The following is a 16,175-nucleotide window of genomic DNA, read 5'->3' as shown; positions in this document are numbered from 1 at the left end:
GCGACCCCACAGACGGCAGCCCACCAGTTGATGTTCTAGGTGATGGTTAATTGTATATGCCAATCTGCCTAGGCTCTGGTGTCCAGCTGATTGGTCAAACACCAGTCTAGCTGTTTCAGTGAAGGAATTTTTTTAGATATGATTAACATTTAAATCAGTAGACTTGGAATAAAACAGATTACCCTCCATAATCTAGGTGGGCCTCACTAATTAGATGAAGGCCTTAAGAGAAAGGACTGAAGTCTCCTTTGAGAAGAAAGAATTCTGCCTCCAGACTGCCTTTCTCAAGATTACAACCTCAACCCCTGATGCAATTTCCAGCCTGCAGACCTTCCACATGAACTTGAGACTTGCTGGCCCCACAATCCTGTAAGTCAATTCCTGAAAATAAATTTCTCCTTCTTTCTCTGTATCTACGTATACAATACAAACACAATATGTGTGTGTATATATCTTGAGAGTTTACATATATATGTGGACATACATATGCATATATTATGTATACATATGTATCTCTCTCTCTCTCTCTGGAGAGTTCTGTCTAATAAGCCTACTTGGATATTTTGCTGAGCCCAGTGGCTAAGAGCACAGTCTTGGAGCCCCCTGCCTGGGATTGGATTCTGATCCTGCCATCCTACTTCTTGCTAGCTATGTGATCTTGGCCAAGTTAATTCCTTTTTCTGTGCCTGGGTTCTCCCATCTGTAAAGGGGGTGACGAGGGTCCCTGTCCCAGGCGTAGGGAGGTGCCAGCCTCGGTGGCTGGCACAGGGCAGTAGCGGGCACTCCCTCCCCCTCGCGCTGGGCTCGTCACCAGGCGTGCGGGTCTCACCGGCTGCCGGAGGCGGGGCTCTCGGTGGCGGCGGCGATGGCAGCCAGGCCTGGGGGCTATACCGCTGTACACACCGTGCTGACTGTGAACTCCGCCTCGGTGGCCATGATGTCTGTGGGCTGGATGTTGCGGTCGTACATCGGGTTCTCAAACGTGGCCCGAACGTTCGTGTTCTCGTGGCCCGCGTAGCCATTGAACGGAACTTTGGGTCTTCTCCTGGGAGTGAGATAGAGCATGAACAAGCTGTCAAGAGACACTCAGGGCTGTAAGCGGGAGAGGGAGGCTCTGGGGTCGGGGGGCGGTCAGGGTCAGGGACGGGGAGGGGCGCTTGCTGTGGGACCCTGTTGTCCCTGCCCCATACCTGTGCTTGTAGAGATAAAGCACGAAGCCGGCAATGATGAGGGCGATGAAAGGCACCAGGATGGCGGCTGCCACTGAGCTGCTGTTGGAAGCAAAGTGGCGGCCGATGGACTCCGGGTCCGACTCCAGCAGCCTGAGGTCTGCAAAGTCCCAGAGCAGAGACCTCAGGTCACAGACACAGTGGCCACTGCTGCGAAGCGGGGTGCGGCTCGGGGTGCTGCCCAGGGCCCACCCGGCAGCTTTCCCCCCAAACTGGGCCATCCCCTGGGGAAGGGTGGTCAGTCCACACATGCTGGTCAGGCCTGGGGAAGCCAGTCTGCTGGAGAATCTGAAACTGTGCCCCAGAGCCTTAAAAAAGCGCAGCCCCTGGATGTTTCCAAGCTTCTTTTGGCATAGAAGCCTTTTATCACGTGAAACCTTCCGAGGAAGCCAAAATATAAGGCAGACGAAGGTGGACCCACTCTGGAGGGTGGGAGAGGCGGGAGGGAGTGCTCAGGGCCTCCCCTCCTCCCCGCTCCCTCCCTCTGACTGGGAGGGCTCAGAAGACCACTGTGAGAGTGCCCCACCAAAATGAGGGGCTGAGGCGCCCTCTGAGAGGGGACGGGTCTGTCCCGGGAGACTGGGCATCGGTGGTGAAGTCAGAACGAGAACTCGGTCTCCTGGGTCTCTCCAGCGTGTAAGGGGCCTGGGGGACTACCCTCAAGTCTTCACAGGGCTGCTGTATAGAAGGGTGAGAGCTTTCACTCCTGCAGCTAAGAGGGCAGAGCTGAGAACAACTCCAGGGGAGGAGCGGGGTGGAGTGGAAACCACAGGGAAGCAGGTTTCCACTGAAGACCAGGAGGAGCTCTCTGAAGATCAGAGCTGAAAACACACTGCACCGCCTTGGCAGATGGGGGTCCCAGGTGACTGGAGTGTCAGCATCCTGGGGGATAGAGAGCTGACCCTCAAGCACTGGGGGCTGCCTCCTGTCTCCCCCCTGCACTGCTTCCCAGAAGCCAGGACCCCCTCCCCATTAGAGGCTCTGGGTGCAGGCTAATCTCTGGGGGTGAGGATGCTTGACATTGATGGCGTCTGGTGCAGGGTAAAGATGCCGGAGAGGAAGTAGGGGAGGATGCCTCCTTGACACTCAATATTCTCATCTGTAAAACGAGGACAGGGAAACCACCCTTCCAGGGCTGAGATTCCCCTGTGAGCCCCACGTGGTCATAATGCTCGGGGAGGGCTCAGCAATGCTTCAGGGCTGGCCAGGTAGTGTTGAGGGGACACATCTGAGACCCAGTGTCCCTGAAGCTGGGGGCTCTCAACTCCAGGGCTGAGCAGGAAACGGTTTGACCATGGTTGCCTGTATCATGTACCATGACTGTTACTGAGGAGATAGGTCACAGCTTTGATCAAAATCTTAAAGATATCCCTGACCCTAGAAGGCTAAGAACCCCACCCCCCCGGACTGTTAAACTTCACCCACCCCCTGCCGTCCATGCCAACACGCGCATTTCCCCACCACCCGCTTGAGCTCACACTCCACTGATGGATGCTAGTTACCAAGTCTTTGAAAGCCGAACTGCCCGAAGCCTTGGCCCTTGACAGAGCCTTGGTAGACGAAGGTGCCTCCAGAGGACTCCGAGGAGACCTGTGAGGGTGGGCGCAGAGAGGGTAATCCAGTTTATTAACACACATATGCACATTTGTGTGGCTCCTCACATTCCACCTATACAAACCCTGGAGGTGTGCCGGAAGGAGCCAGGGGTCCTGCCAGCCAGGCCAGAGGTATGCCCACAGGTACCCACTGCCAAACACGTTGGCTGGCATCACCCGCCCCTTGTCACCCCCGCGGACATCGGTTCTTTGCCCACACCCGGGTGAGGGAGAGGCACTGGGGAGGGGGCAGGGCTCCAACTGCTTGTAGGAGGGAGGGAGATATTTTTACTTCTACTGGTCCAGTTGCTGAATCTGTCGGTGCCTCAGTTTCTCATTTTAAAAAGGGAACAATAACAGTACCTATGTCATAGGGTTGCTGCGAGATTTATATGAGTCAATATAGATAAAATGTTTAGAATACTTAATAGGCTCTGGATATGTGTTAACTATTTTATTATGCAAAAAAAAAAAAAATGAGTTTTAGAACACTGTGGAACAAACCAAACCCTGATGAAAACTTACTTAGCAGACTGAATATACTTTGGGGAGTTCATCCTTATTTCAATAAGCTATTAATTTTGGAGGTGGGTAGCTGGGGACATAACTGCTTCTGGCTCCCTCTGCACTTGCTTCTGTGAGGCTTGTGTCCCAGACACAGACATGCAAACTCTGAGGATTCTTGTACTACTGGGGTCCCTTCTGACTCCCATTCCATCCCCAGGTGCAGCCCTCTGTCCACTGCGCTCCAGGCTGACCTCCCCTCCCGTCCCCCCCAGATACAGCCTGGGTGACACAGAAGTGGGTCCATGGTTGGCTGTCATCCCAGGCAGCTGCTCTGGCTGTTCCTGGCCCTCCAGAGCACCCCTGACACCCGGTCCCTGGCCTCCACTCCAGCTCCCAAGTTTGACCCTTGTTCTCTCGCCTCTGGCTGCCCTCCTCCCAGTGTGGGGGAGTCTGTTGTCTTGGCACGGCAGCTGGACCTCTACTATTGAAGCCAGCCAGGACCAGGATACCCAAGGGGATCCATAGAATACTCTCAAGAATCCCCAGGAGCTAACCCCACGTGCCAGCTCCTGGAGAAGCCACTCGCTTCTCCCTTAGTGTTTATCAGCAAAGTCACTCGACCCTCAGCCCTCTACCCCCACGGCCTTGGCCGTGAGGACGCCCCCTGACTCAGCTCTCTGTTTCTCCGGCCTCATGACCTCTTCCTCCTTCCCGCCCCTCCACTTCTAGCTTCAGTGATCCAAGACAGGGAAGCTGACGGAGTGACGGGTGACTGCTCCACACCCCTGCCTGTGAAATTGAAAGGTCTGGGCAGAGAAGTATCCCTGCAGACCTGGATTCCACCTGAAGAAGGCCCGTGCATGGAACAAGTCTTTCCCACAAGGGAATTCGAGGAGTTGTCTCCTTTTCCCAGGTCCTGGTGACTCAAGCTGTGCTGAATCACCCTCAAATGTGCCAAGATCCTTAAGTGTGCAAAGATGCTCAGTGTGTGCCTGGGACTCATCACGTTCTCCCAGCTCCCACAACCACCTCGTGACCTTCAACCTGCTTGAATTTACTCTTGGGCTGCCAACCTCCCATTTCTTCTGTTCTTTTCCTCTTTCATCTTTGGCCACTTTTTAAAAAAAACACTTCTTATTCTGTGTTGGGGTGTAGCCGATTGACAATGTTATGATGGTTTCAGGTGGACAGCAAAGGGACTCAGCCACACATACACATGTATCCATTTCCGCAAACTTCCCTCCCATCCAGGCTGCCACATAACATTGAACAGAGTTCTCTCTGATGTACAGTAGTTCCTCGTGGGTTATAATTCCGTGTTTTCTGCTTACACTTAGGAATCTACTGTATCTCGCTCAGATACACACCTCTAGACTCAGCCTCCTGGCCCTTTTTATCTTTTTCCTGTGTTCACTTCACTAGCAGACTGGGACTCCCTTGGTTCCAGTCCTGGCCCCATAGAAGCCCTCCTCCCAAGTTTCCACGTTGATCCTAAGTTTCCACCCACTTCATCCCCCTCCTTCCAGCCAGTGACACGGGAATCAGTTACAGGGCAAGGACACAGTGAGGTCAAGGCCTGAGTGAGGTTCTGTTGAACTTACATGCCCGTCTAAAGCCCAGTGATCATCTTTGAACTTATTCACAAAGATCTCCACAGGCCCTGTAATCTGGTAAACTTGAAGGAGGAGATGGAAATCTTCTTTCTTGTAAATTCCTGGGAAAAGAAAGTTCAGAGGGTACGCTTGAAAGATCCGGTAAATTTTCAAAACCCAAGTCTGTGGATATGTGGGTGTGAGTGTCTGAGTAGGATTTTTTTTTTTTAGTTAATTTATTTATTTTTGGCTGTGTTGGGTTTTTGCTGCTTCCTTTCCTCTAGCTGCCGTGAGTGGGGGCCACTCTCTAGTTGCTGTGCATGGGCTTCTCGTTGCAGTGGCTTCTCTTGTGGCAGAGCATGGACTCTAGGCGCACAGGCTTCAGTAGCTGTGGTGCCCAGGCTCCAGAGCACAGGCTTAATAGTTGTGGCACATGGGCTTAATTGCTCTGTGGCATTTGAGATCTTCCTGGAGCAGGGATCAAACCTGTGTTCCTGTATTGGCGGGTGGATTCCTTACCACTGAGCCACCAGGCAAGCCTCTGAGCAGGATTTCATGTGTGGATATTGCTATAAACATCCCATGTATAACTGGAGTTAGGTAAGCGCAGTGTGGCCCGTGACTTTGTGTTGGCTAAAATGTGAGGATATGCAAGAATGTGCATATGTGTGCTAATAAACAAGTGGATTACTGGTCTGTGGTTGTGTTCCTGTTTAGACATGCATGCTTGAGAATAAAGGGAATAGGATTTTGTATATGTCAAGGGTCAGTTAATACATGGCGTGCTTACAATGCAGTGGGTGCAGGGAATACACGAGGGCATGTGTGCCAGAGTGTGTGGATGTGTTTAGGACTATGTTTCAGAGCACCTGAGTGAATATGAACTTTAGTTGTGTTTGTGTGTGCACGCATGAATGAGTGGTTGTGACTGCATGCGGGGTTGTGTATTCACATGTACTCAGGCATCCATTGATCTACCTATCTATTCAATAAACATTTGCCTTCCAAGATATCTAGTTTTTCTGACTATATAAAATTTGAAAATTGGGGAAATTTTGGCAAATGCAGTGATGCATGAAGAAAGAAAATTCATTCCTGGTCTCATTTCTGAGAAATAACCACTGTTAACACTTTGGTGTAATTACTTTCAATTTTCTTTCTTATGAATATATATTTTTTTCCCTTTAAAAACTGGAGTTACATTTTAAATGCATTGTAGTGGGTGTACTTTCTCCCAAATTGGCATAGTATTTTATCCAGCAGACATACTATAATTAATATATCCATTTCTTTTGAGACAATTTTCTATTCCCAGGTTTTATGTTATACAATTAGCCCATTCTTTTTTTCACAAATGTTTGATTCCCTCTATAACTATTTCTTATGATGAAAATTCTTAGAAGTGTAATTGATGGGTCCAGTCATTTTCATGGCTCTTGATACAAATTGCCAAGTTATTTTGTTCAACAATACTATTTCATACTTTGACCAGTACTACCTTCACTGGACTAGCACCAAAATTTATGGCTTAAAAAAGTGGAATAAGTGGAAAGTGACATTTTCCACTTCTTTTGATTATTGCTAAAAATATTTTTCCATTTGTTTATTAACTGTACTTTGGCTTCTGGGAGTTATCTGCCTTTATTTTTGGTTCAGTTTTTAGGGAGGGTATTTGTCTCTTTATTTGTAAGAGGTTTTTTTTTTTTTTTTGTACTTTCAATTTACTAATGTTTGTCATCTGACCATTTCCCTGTAGTCTGCGGTGCTTTTACCATGTAAACAAAGATGAACAGACATTTCCTCTTCCCCTGCCTACAGACCAATCTGAACCTTGCAGGACAGCACAGGAAGTGACCTTAGAGCGTGTGCCCATCACCCTCACCACCTGGCAGGCTTTCCTGCAGGTGGCTTGCACCTTACCAGCCAAGTGCAGCTCCACGCCGCTGTGGTCGATCATGGTGGCGTTGACCTTGCTGTTGATGACCTGGAAACCAGTCACCCTGAGCATGGCTGGCTGCTTCTTCCCCTGGTACTCATAGGCCCCTTTCCATAGGGAATTCTTGGCGAAAACATCGCCAGGAACTAGAGGAGTTAAGAAACAGACGTGAGAGGGACTTTCACATGTGCTGGCAGAACTGAGGCCACCTGACGACTGACCCCAGTTCTCTCCCTGAGATTGTCTTCCCCAGCATCTAACATGCCGGCGGGTGGGTGGGGTGGGCTTGGAGTGCCTGATCTCCTCGTGAGGCTCTGTGTCTCAGAGCGGATGGGTGGAGGGAAAGAGAGGGAGAGAGAAAGTGGATGAAGAAAAAGGAAAAAGTCAAAGTGTGTGTGTGTGAGAGAGAGAGAGAGGAAGGGAGAGAGAGAAAGAGGGAGTGAATGAACTAGAAGAGAGAAGGAGAAGGAAGAAAAAAAGAGGGAAGGGGTTGAAAAGGTGGAGAAAGGGAAAAAGAGAGGAGAGAAAACCAATGTAGGTATTAAGCTGTAGATAAAAACATGGACAGAGGCAGGCAGGCAGATGCGGACTCTCACCTCGGCCTCTCCCTAGTCGGTTGTTTGACCATGTGTAAGAGCCTCCACTTCCTCACCTGTGCAGGCCACACCTGTAGTTCTGTAAATGGGGGCCATCCCACTTGCCTCATCAGGGGTTAAATGACTGAATATCACAAAAGCATAAAATGAATGACAGCTACTAAAACTGCTATGTATCCTTATAATAATTTTCTAAGGAGAGTATCATGACTCCTATTTTAATGAAAGGTCAACTGGAGCTCAAGAGGTGAAGGTTATTTGTCCAAGGACACAGCTGGTCAGTGACCAAAATGGAACTTGAGTTGAGCTTGATGCCAAATCTAATCTCTTTTTGTATAACACAGATGCTAATATGGTAAATAAAAGAATACAGTTCCAAAAAGGGTATGATAAGTCTAGAATAATTTTGCATTAGTCAGGCCACACCTGTAGTTCTGTACCCGTTCTGGGCATCACACTTGGAAAGACACAATATCTGTCTTAGAAACATAACCTTTGCAGCAAGCTCCCTCAGCAGGACCTGCGTCTCTATGACCACACACTGCCTGGACCTGTGCCAGAAGGGGTTGGGGTAATCTGTGGCTCCAGAGCTTGATGCTCTGGACATGTTTCTAGAAGGCTTTGGTCTTTCTTCTGTATGTGTTTTCTGTTTCTTGCAAGCTTACTTCCTCCTGAGGTCTGCCTGGGGTTGGGAGGTAGATGGGGAAATCTGTTGGGCTCTGTAGACTGTTTCCATGCCCTTCCACTGAGTACTCAGAAACTCATGTGCATGTTCCTGGGTAACTAGATGAAGGAAGCAACACCACTTTCTTGAGCCAAAGCTCTAGACTAGACATACCAGAAGCTTGGGTGAGTGGAGGCTCCCGGGCAGTGTTGATGGGTCTCCCACTGGGCCGGACCTCTGCTGGGGAAAGAGAAGGGGAGAAGACAGGCTCAGCCTCTAGTCTGTGCTCTATTAGAAAAATAAAGGCCATCTCACCAACACTAGGTCAATGGGTTCTTTGAAATCTTGCTTTGGACTTATCCTCTCAGACCAGGTGGTGGACTACTTTGATGATGCTATGGACCCCTCTCAGAATGATATAAAGAGTTAGGGGCTTCCCTGGTAGTCCACTCCATGCGTCCAATGTAGGAGACCTGGGTTTGATCCCTGGTCCGGGAACTAGATTCCACAAGTTGCAACTAAGAGTTCAAATGAATGAAGAACAGGAGGAAGGAGGTCTGGGACTTCTTGGTAACCCTGAGGGATCAGTGAGTGGGTGCTGTTTTATCAAGGTTATGATATGCATATATGCATAATGCATTATTTCATTTTAGTGGAACACAGTTTTTCTCTGTCTGGTGATTAAGTATAACCCTTAAGTAAGTAAGTAAGTGTTAGTTGCCCAGTCGTGCCCGACTCTTTGCAACCCCATGGACTGCAGCCCCCCAGGCTCTTCTGTCCATGAGATTTTCCAGGCAAGGATACTGGAGCGGGTTGCCATTTCCTTCTTCCAGACCCAGGGATCGAACTCAGATCTTCTGCACTGCAGGCAGATTCTTTACTGACTGAGCCACAAGGGAAGCTATACCCAACACCTGGGGGAGTGTTCAAGCTCAGGTAGAAAGATAAAACTTGGGGTGGCTTCACTATGAGCTCTTTAGATTGCTCTGCTTTCATCTTCTAGACTCAACACCTCAGGAAATCAGAAGCAGGTTTTCCAGCCTCTGGAAATGACAGTTCTTTCTTTTCTTTGGCCCTCTCACTCAAGCTCAGCTGTCCCCTTTGGCCCCCCACTGTGGAGAGGTTCACCGACAGGGCACACGCACCCAGGCAGATGGGTGGTTTGCCCGTCCAGCTGCCATCTGTTTTGCAGGTACGGTGCTCGGAGCCGCCCTTGAGGGAGAAGCCTTCCTGGCAGGAATAGATGAGCGTGTAGCCCATGGAGGGCAGGTCCAGCGCCCCGACGTTGGCATGGCTTGGCGTCTCTGGCTGCTTGCAGTGGTGGGCTGGATGAGAGGGAAGACATTGCTGGGTAGGGGGAGATTGGGGTTTCCAGGAGGCCTCTCCCCCATGCTCCCATTTCTCTATTGAACAGCCCCATCCTTTCCCTTATGGGCCCCGCTCATGGCCAGCAACGCCTCCCCCACCCCCGCCCCACCAGCCTTGATGTCTATGCAAGTGGTCAACATGGAGATCATGTGGATAATGACTCAGCTGACCCTGAGGGAACCTAGGCACTTTTCCTGAGGGAAAGGGAGTAATTACAGTCAAAAGCCTGAGATTTTCCATCCTGAGGGTAGGCCTTGTCATTGTGGTATCTGCAGCCATGGGAAAGTTCTTTCTTTTTCTTTGCTAAGGCAGAGGGATTGCCTTAGAATACCAGAAAGGCTTTTGTGCAGAAATATCTTCTGGGGGGGGGGGGACGGGGCCCAAGGGGTAAGGACGACAAAGAGATCACTATGGTCCCAGTGAGAAGTTGTGAGCTCCCTGTCACTCTGAGCATTCAAGCACATCTTGGAGGCCCAGGTCGGGGAGGTTATGAGTTGCTGAGAGGAGTTATCTGGGAGCACTCACGGACACAGTCGGGCGGGGTTCCGCTCCAGGTCAGGTTGGGGAGGCACGTCCTGGAGGTGGAGCCCTGGAGCAGGTAACCTTTCTGACAACGGAAGAGCACGGTGCTTCCAACCTGTGGCCGGGATGGAGGTTCCCAGGATCACCTTCCATCCAGTGATGCTTCTCACCCATCCCTCGACTGCTTACTCTCCCACCACCCTACTGCTACCCACCCTTCTGCTTCTCTGCCCGATTACATCTTACTTATCCCTTGAGGCAGCTTACATTATGCCTCTTCCACAAGGCTTCCCCCAACTCCCTGGGCCAGGTCAATGCTCTTGTGGGATATATCTCAGTCTGCAACAGTGGATGGAGTACCTGACTCAGAATCAGAAGACCCTGGCTGTGAGCTCTGGTGTCCACATTTACTCATGGATGACTGGCTACACGAAACTCTCTACACCTCAGCCCCTCTGGTGCAGACTTGGGAATAGCCCCACCACAACTACAGTGGAATGTTGTGACGCTCAAATGTGGGGGTGGGTTTGGAAGCATTTTCTAACATGTGAAGAACTGTGGGATGTAGAATATTACTGTGCATGTCTCTTCCCTCCATAAATGTATAAATTCTTTTCAGGACATGTCCCCTATAGAATCTAGAGCTGTGCTTTGTAAACATCTCATGAGCAGAATTGCCACCCTCCCTGTCATCTCTCCCCCTGCTCCACCTTCACCCTCCAGTAGCCTCTCACTGTCTGACTTGATGTTCCCTGCAACCACCAGCTCCATCTCTCCATTTCCAATCCACGGGGCACAATGCTGCCAGCTCAGCTTCCTAAAGTGCATCTCGGATCACATTGCTTTCCAGCTCAAAACCCTCACGTGTCTCTATGATGCCCGGGAACAAAATCAAACTCAAGGTGAAACTTAACTTTCACGGCCTGCATCCGTGCCCACTTTTGTATTTTCTTTTGTATTTCATCACCTTATTCAGCAAATGGCACCCAGCTGGGGGTAAAGGGCAAATAAAAACCCTCAGGTCATTGTTGATTCCTCTCTTTCCTTCAACTTCTCTACCCAATCCATCAATAAGTCTTCTTGGTTCTACCGACAAAATACCTCCTGATCCCTTTGAATCTCTCTAGGTCCACTATGCCCACTGATGCTACCCCTGCTCAGCTCAGCCCTACTCTCATCGTTCTCTCGAGATGTTGAAGTCTTTTCTAAGTCCTTCCATTCCTAACCCCTATTACCTTGGGGTCCTGAGTGATAGTTCAAATGATGGATCACATTAAGTCCCTTTTAAATGGTTTCCTGTGACATGGAGAATAAAATCCAAAATGCTTATCATGGTCTCAAGGCCTGACCTGACCCAGTTCATGGCCTTCTCTTTTTAAAATTTATTAGGTGATATTTGCTGTGTAAAAAGAATATATGGCAAATACACAGACATGAGTCATCACAATAAAATGGACACTTTAAGTGGATCCTGCTACTCAGCTTAAGGGCTAGAACAGCATCAATAAGGTTGTAACTATCTACGTGTTCCTTGTGTTCCTTCTCCGTCCTGTTGCTCAGCTCCCTCAGTGATAACCAGTCTCTTCAATTTTGTGTTTTTCATTTCCTTGCATCGTTACAAAGTAATTCTATCACATATGTGCGTGCGTGAGTGCTAAGTCTCTTTAGTTGTGTCCAACTCTTTGTGATCCCATGGACCGCAGCCCGCCAGCCTCCTCTGTCCATGGGATTCTCCCGGCAAGAAGACTGAAGTGGGTTGCCATGTCTTCCTCCAGGGGATCTTTCCAACCCAGGGATTGAACCTGTGTCTCTTGCATCTCCTGCATTGGCAGGTGGCTTCTTTACCACTAGTGCCCTCTGGGAAGCCTACTATCACACACGTGAACATATATATCTAAACAGTGTAAGTTTTTCTTGGTTTTAATATTCCTTGAAATAGTATCCTTTGACATTCAGTACTCTGCTTCTAAGATTCATCCACGTTGTGTGGCGATATAGTTCCTTCCCTTTCACTGCTGAGTGATGAACCATGCTGTGACCACACCACGGTTTTCCTCATTTCTAGGTAACATGTGTGAGACGGTCTCTGGGCTTGGTTTCTATGACTGGGACCTCTGGGTAACAGGATGTGTGAATATTTAACTTCACAGGGCAGTGCTAAGTGAAGTGAGGGAGGTTTTCAAACCCAGGCTGGCACTTGGGCTTCATGTCCTTCTCCTCTCTCGTTATCCTCTGGACCTGGTGGCGGGCCAGCTTTCTAGTCCTGCAACGTGCACTGGCTCTGCTTCTGCACTGGCCGCCGACCCTGCCAGGTACGCCCGCCCTTCTCACCAAGGGCACCACAGTCCAAGCTCAGGAAAACCCTCCCCTCACTATACTTCCTAAAACTGCACCCCCGCTTCCCCGCCACAGCCCTGTGTATTCAGCCATGTGCAGTGCTTGCTGGTTGCAGAAATGATCTTGTTTATTTATCGTCACCAGCCCTTAGAGGCACTTGGCTTGTTTTTGTTCTCACTGTATTCCAAGAGCCTAGAATAGTTTACGGTAGTAAATATTTGTCAAACATGGTCTAAGTGAATAAATGCCATTGCTTGGCTAGATCCTGACCTGCCATTTCCGGTGTGGTCCCTGATATTCCCCTGGGCACATCGGGGGCTCCGGTTCATTGTCCTGCCTTAAACATACCCACTCCTTTCCTGCTTCCTTCTGCGCAGAGGGGCCCATCCAGGTCCAAATCCTTTCCTTTTGAAGCTCCCTCTGAGCTGTGTCCCTGGAGCCTGTATCCCACTGGGATGGGCCTCCCATGTGGCACCTGCTTGCTCCGACTGCCGGGTCTGGGCCCGGTATGGCTTCCCTGGGGATAGGAGGTCTACCTGTCTCACTGATTTCTGTATTGTTGTAAACGCCCTGTCCCCATCACACACGGCTACTGAGCAGTGTCTATGGAGCTACACGTGAATCCCACTCTTCCACACCAGCTTCTCTGATTGGTGGAAACACCTGCCCATTTCTTCGGGTGGGCGGGGGGAGAGGGGCTACCGTGCAGCATGGCTTAAAGAGACAGGCTGCTTTCTCTCTTCAGGTTCCCATGTCTCGTCCCCCCCAGTGCTGTCCTGAGGAAGGCCCCTGGGTCCTCTGAGACTGACAGTGACCGGAAGGGACAGGAGGCACAGAGCCCTGATCTTGGTGGACCTCGTTACCTGGTAGCCTTGGGAGTTGTTCTGTATCCCGAACTGCGGCACGCCGGGGTCCACACACGTGGTCAGTGTGGGGTCTGGATTGCAAAAACAAAGAAACAGACCATGGTGACAGAAACTTTTGTGGTCCCTGCTCACTCTGAGAAACAGACATGGGAAAGGGGATGGAGGCGTGTCCCGATGGCCCTGCCTTTTGGACTCTCCCCTCGAGTCATCCCCTGGCTGACTGTGATTCTGGGCGGCATATGAATGCTGGCTAGTTCACATCCTGTTTTAAGGAGCTCTGAGGAGCACTTGCCCCATTGTGCAGATGAGACAGGGAAGAAAATTCATCATCTTGGGCCCTAAGGAAGGATGTCCACCAGAAGGGACACCCTGCTCCGGGTCACCTCTCACCTATGCAGCTGGGCTGAGTACCACTCCACGTCCCATCTGACTGGCAGAACCTCCGTGGAGAGCCCACCAACACCAGAGGCGACTGGCAGGAGAAGGAGACAGACGACCTGTAGGAGAATCCTCGGTCCTCTCTCCTGCCTCGGGCTGGGACGCCGGGATCTCCGCAGAACACAGCTGGGGAGATGAGGGAGAGAAGTAGGTCCAAGTCGCTGTCTAGAACTCAGCCTGCTTGCCCCGCTTTACCCCCACCCAGTCATTGGTCTGCATTGCTTTCCTCCTGGTTCCCCTTGAACTCTGGCTGTGGAGAAGCTCTGCGTCAACGGCTACACCTGCCTCAATGCAGCTCTGAGGTTTCCTCTCCTTTCCAGATTCAAATGCTTCCTAATCATCATATCAGTGTAAAGGAGTAACATTAGAGGAAGTTTAGAACATCGAGTAAAAATAAACTATCATCCTACTACCCAAAATGGTTTTGCATTTTTGTGCTCCTTCCCTTCTAGGGTTTGTTCAGCTGTATGCAAACACATGTGTGCTTGCAAACCCAATGTCCAGGTGCTGTTGACTTTGCTTTGTTCACTTGCTATTCTGTCAACATGTCCCGTGTTTATGACATTATGATCACTTACCGGCTACATAAATCTGCAGTGAGATGTTGTACAAAATGATTACAGCTGATCATAACCCTCTTCTTAAGCATTTTCTATTATTATAAAGTTACATGTGGCTTTTGTTTAACTTGTATTATTTTCTTAGGAGACTTCTCTAGGAGTGAACTTATTATCTTTAAAGGTTTGAGTGTGTTTGCAGCTTTTGACCCGTATTGCCGAATGCCTTTCCAGACTGTGCACTTACCCTACAGAAAGCAGGGTCTAAGAGTGTCTATTTTGTTTGAATCAGCAGAGAGGATCTTAAAAAACTGACTATGGAAGTCAAAGTTCCCTAAGACATCACTTCAAGCATGAGGAACATTCTTTGTGCTATGATTGTGTGTGTGTATGTGTGTTTGTGTGTGTGTTTGTGTGTGTGTGTACACAGAGTCAAGAGGTTGGAAATCAGATGCAAAAATCAAATGGAAGCCTGGTCCTGGAATCTGGGCAGCCTGGATGGATCAATCAGAAGTTCATTAAAGGCTGAGCTGATCAAAAGTTCCCACATTCAGGAAGCAGCAACTCGAAGAATAAGAAATACAAATGGATGACAGACAAAGAGCAGCTCAGTTCTGCTAAGAAGCAGTGTGATGCCAATTAAAATCTTAGCTTAGATATCTTAAAATCTTAGACATTTTTTAAAACTTCTCAGGTTGGTAGATATTAATAATATTGGCAAAATCAATTGTTTATGAGGGTGTGAGTCAAGAAATAGTCATATCAACTGCAGGTGGGAGTGTAAATAGGATCACTTTTTCTAGAAGACACGTTGGCAACATGTATCAAGAAGTATAGTGTGCTGGATGGCCCAGCATCCTCACTCCTAGGACTTTACCACAAGGGTAAAGAAATGTTCCTTTTGAAGCTGTTTATTGCAGAACTGTTTGTAACATGGTTAAACTGGAGAGATCCAAATTTATCACCAGTAGGTGAAGATTAAAACAGTGTGGCATCTATAATAGGGGAATTTTTTTTAAAACCATTAAAAAGGATGATGTATAGATTAGTACATATTGACAGAGCAAGGAGCTGATGGCCTGTCAATGAATACAAGTTGTAAATAGCAAGATTCAATACCATTTATAGAAAATTGTGTATACACCGCTATACATGCAAAAATGCTTAGTGATTGTGTGGAAATGTAATGACAAGCCTAACTGGTTATCTTTGGGAAGTGAGGGTTCAGATGATTATTTCATTCTTCTTTGTATTTTCAGATATAGGACATTAAAAAAAATGATAACCATGTTTCATTGTTTAAAAGCAATTCATCTATTTCCCAAGAAAATGCAAGGTGTCCAGACTGAACCTGGAGACTTGCTATCCTCGTCATGTTTCCTGGAAGGAATGTCAAGGCCTAAGGGCTTAACCATAAACCACATGTTGCCTTTCCTGGGTCAACTTTTACTGGCCTTCAGCTCTGCCGAAATTTCCCAAATTGAAGTAAAGTTTCAGAGGTCCCCAAACAGTGTCGTGAGTTATGTCGACAGTTTTCTGCAGCATTAGCTAAACGCCAAGTAGAAAGAAAAAATTTGTCCAAAGCATGGGCAAATGAGAAAACCTTCCAGAACCCAATGATGGGGTAAGACATGAATAAGTGAGCTGGAATCTGCTTCTCTGGGGGATGTGGTAAGAAATGAGCCCTGGAAAGGACTTGGGGCTCTTCAAGACATAATCAGGGCAGGTAGATAAGAAATGATCCTCTTGCCAGAAAACCACAAGTGTCCCAGGGCAGGGTCTCATCCTTCAGGTCAGGCATGTTTCTAGCACTGCTCCACCTGCCCACCTCCGACTCCATCTTTGGGTTCTATCCCAATCAGTTAACAGCTTTTCCAGCTAAGAAGCATCTCCCGTATCTGGTTTAATTTCCCTCCACTGTGACGCCACCCAGTGACTGGAGCCAGGGCTCAGTGAAGATATTCTCAC

The 16,175-nt window shown here is 48.8% G+C and overlaps 1 protein-coding gene across 2 annotated transcripts in view; it reads right to left on the bottom strand.

The window, feature by feature from the left end:
* Nucleotides 1-773: 773 nt before the first annotated feature.
* CSMD2 (CUB and Sushi multiple domains 2) overlaps nt 774-16,175 on the bottom strand; it is a 679,919-nt gene continuing 664,517 nt past the window's right edge. The window contains exons 61-70 of one of the 2 annotated variants that reach the window (XM_043461986.1): nt 13,603-13,776; nt 13,210-13,283; nt 10,013-10,124; nt 9,265-9,444; nt 8,294-8,359; nt 6,844-7,005; nt 4,933-5,045; nt 2,732-2,819; nt 1,191-1,329; nt 774-1,045 (exon numbers count right to left, since the gene is read on the bottom strand). In XM_043461986.1, coding sequence (XP_043317921.1) covers nt 886-1,045; nt 1,191-1,329; nt 2,732-2,819; nt 4,933-5,045; nt 6,844-7,005; nt 8,294-8,359; nt 9,265-9,444; nt 10,013-10,124; nt 13,210-13,283; nt 13,603-13,776 — 1,268 coding nt within the window. In that variant the 3' untranslated portion in view covers nt 774-885. The remainder of the gene's footprint in view (nt 1,046-1,190; nt 1,330-2,731; nt 2,820-4,932; nt 5,046-6,843; nt 7,006-8,293; nt 8,360-9,264; nt 9,445-10,012; nt 10,125-13,209; nt 13,284-13,602; nt 13,777-16,175) is intronic. The other variant, XM_043461987.1, reaches the window with a different exon arrangement.

The sequence above is a fragment of the Cervus canadensis genome, chromosome 2 (genome assembly GCF_019320065.1).
Source record: "Cervus canadensis isolate Bull #8, Minnesota chromosome 2, ASM1932006v1, whole genome shotgun sequence".
Classification (NCBI taxonomy): domain Eukaryota; kingdom Metazoa; phylum Chordata; class Mammalia; order Artiodactyla; family Cervidae; genus Cervus; species Cervus canadensis.
The sequence above is the reverse complement of the archived record's forward strand: the minus strand, read 5'-3'. Positions and strand labels throughout refer to the sequence as shown.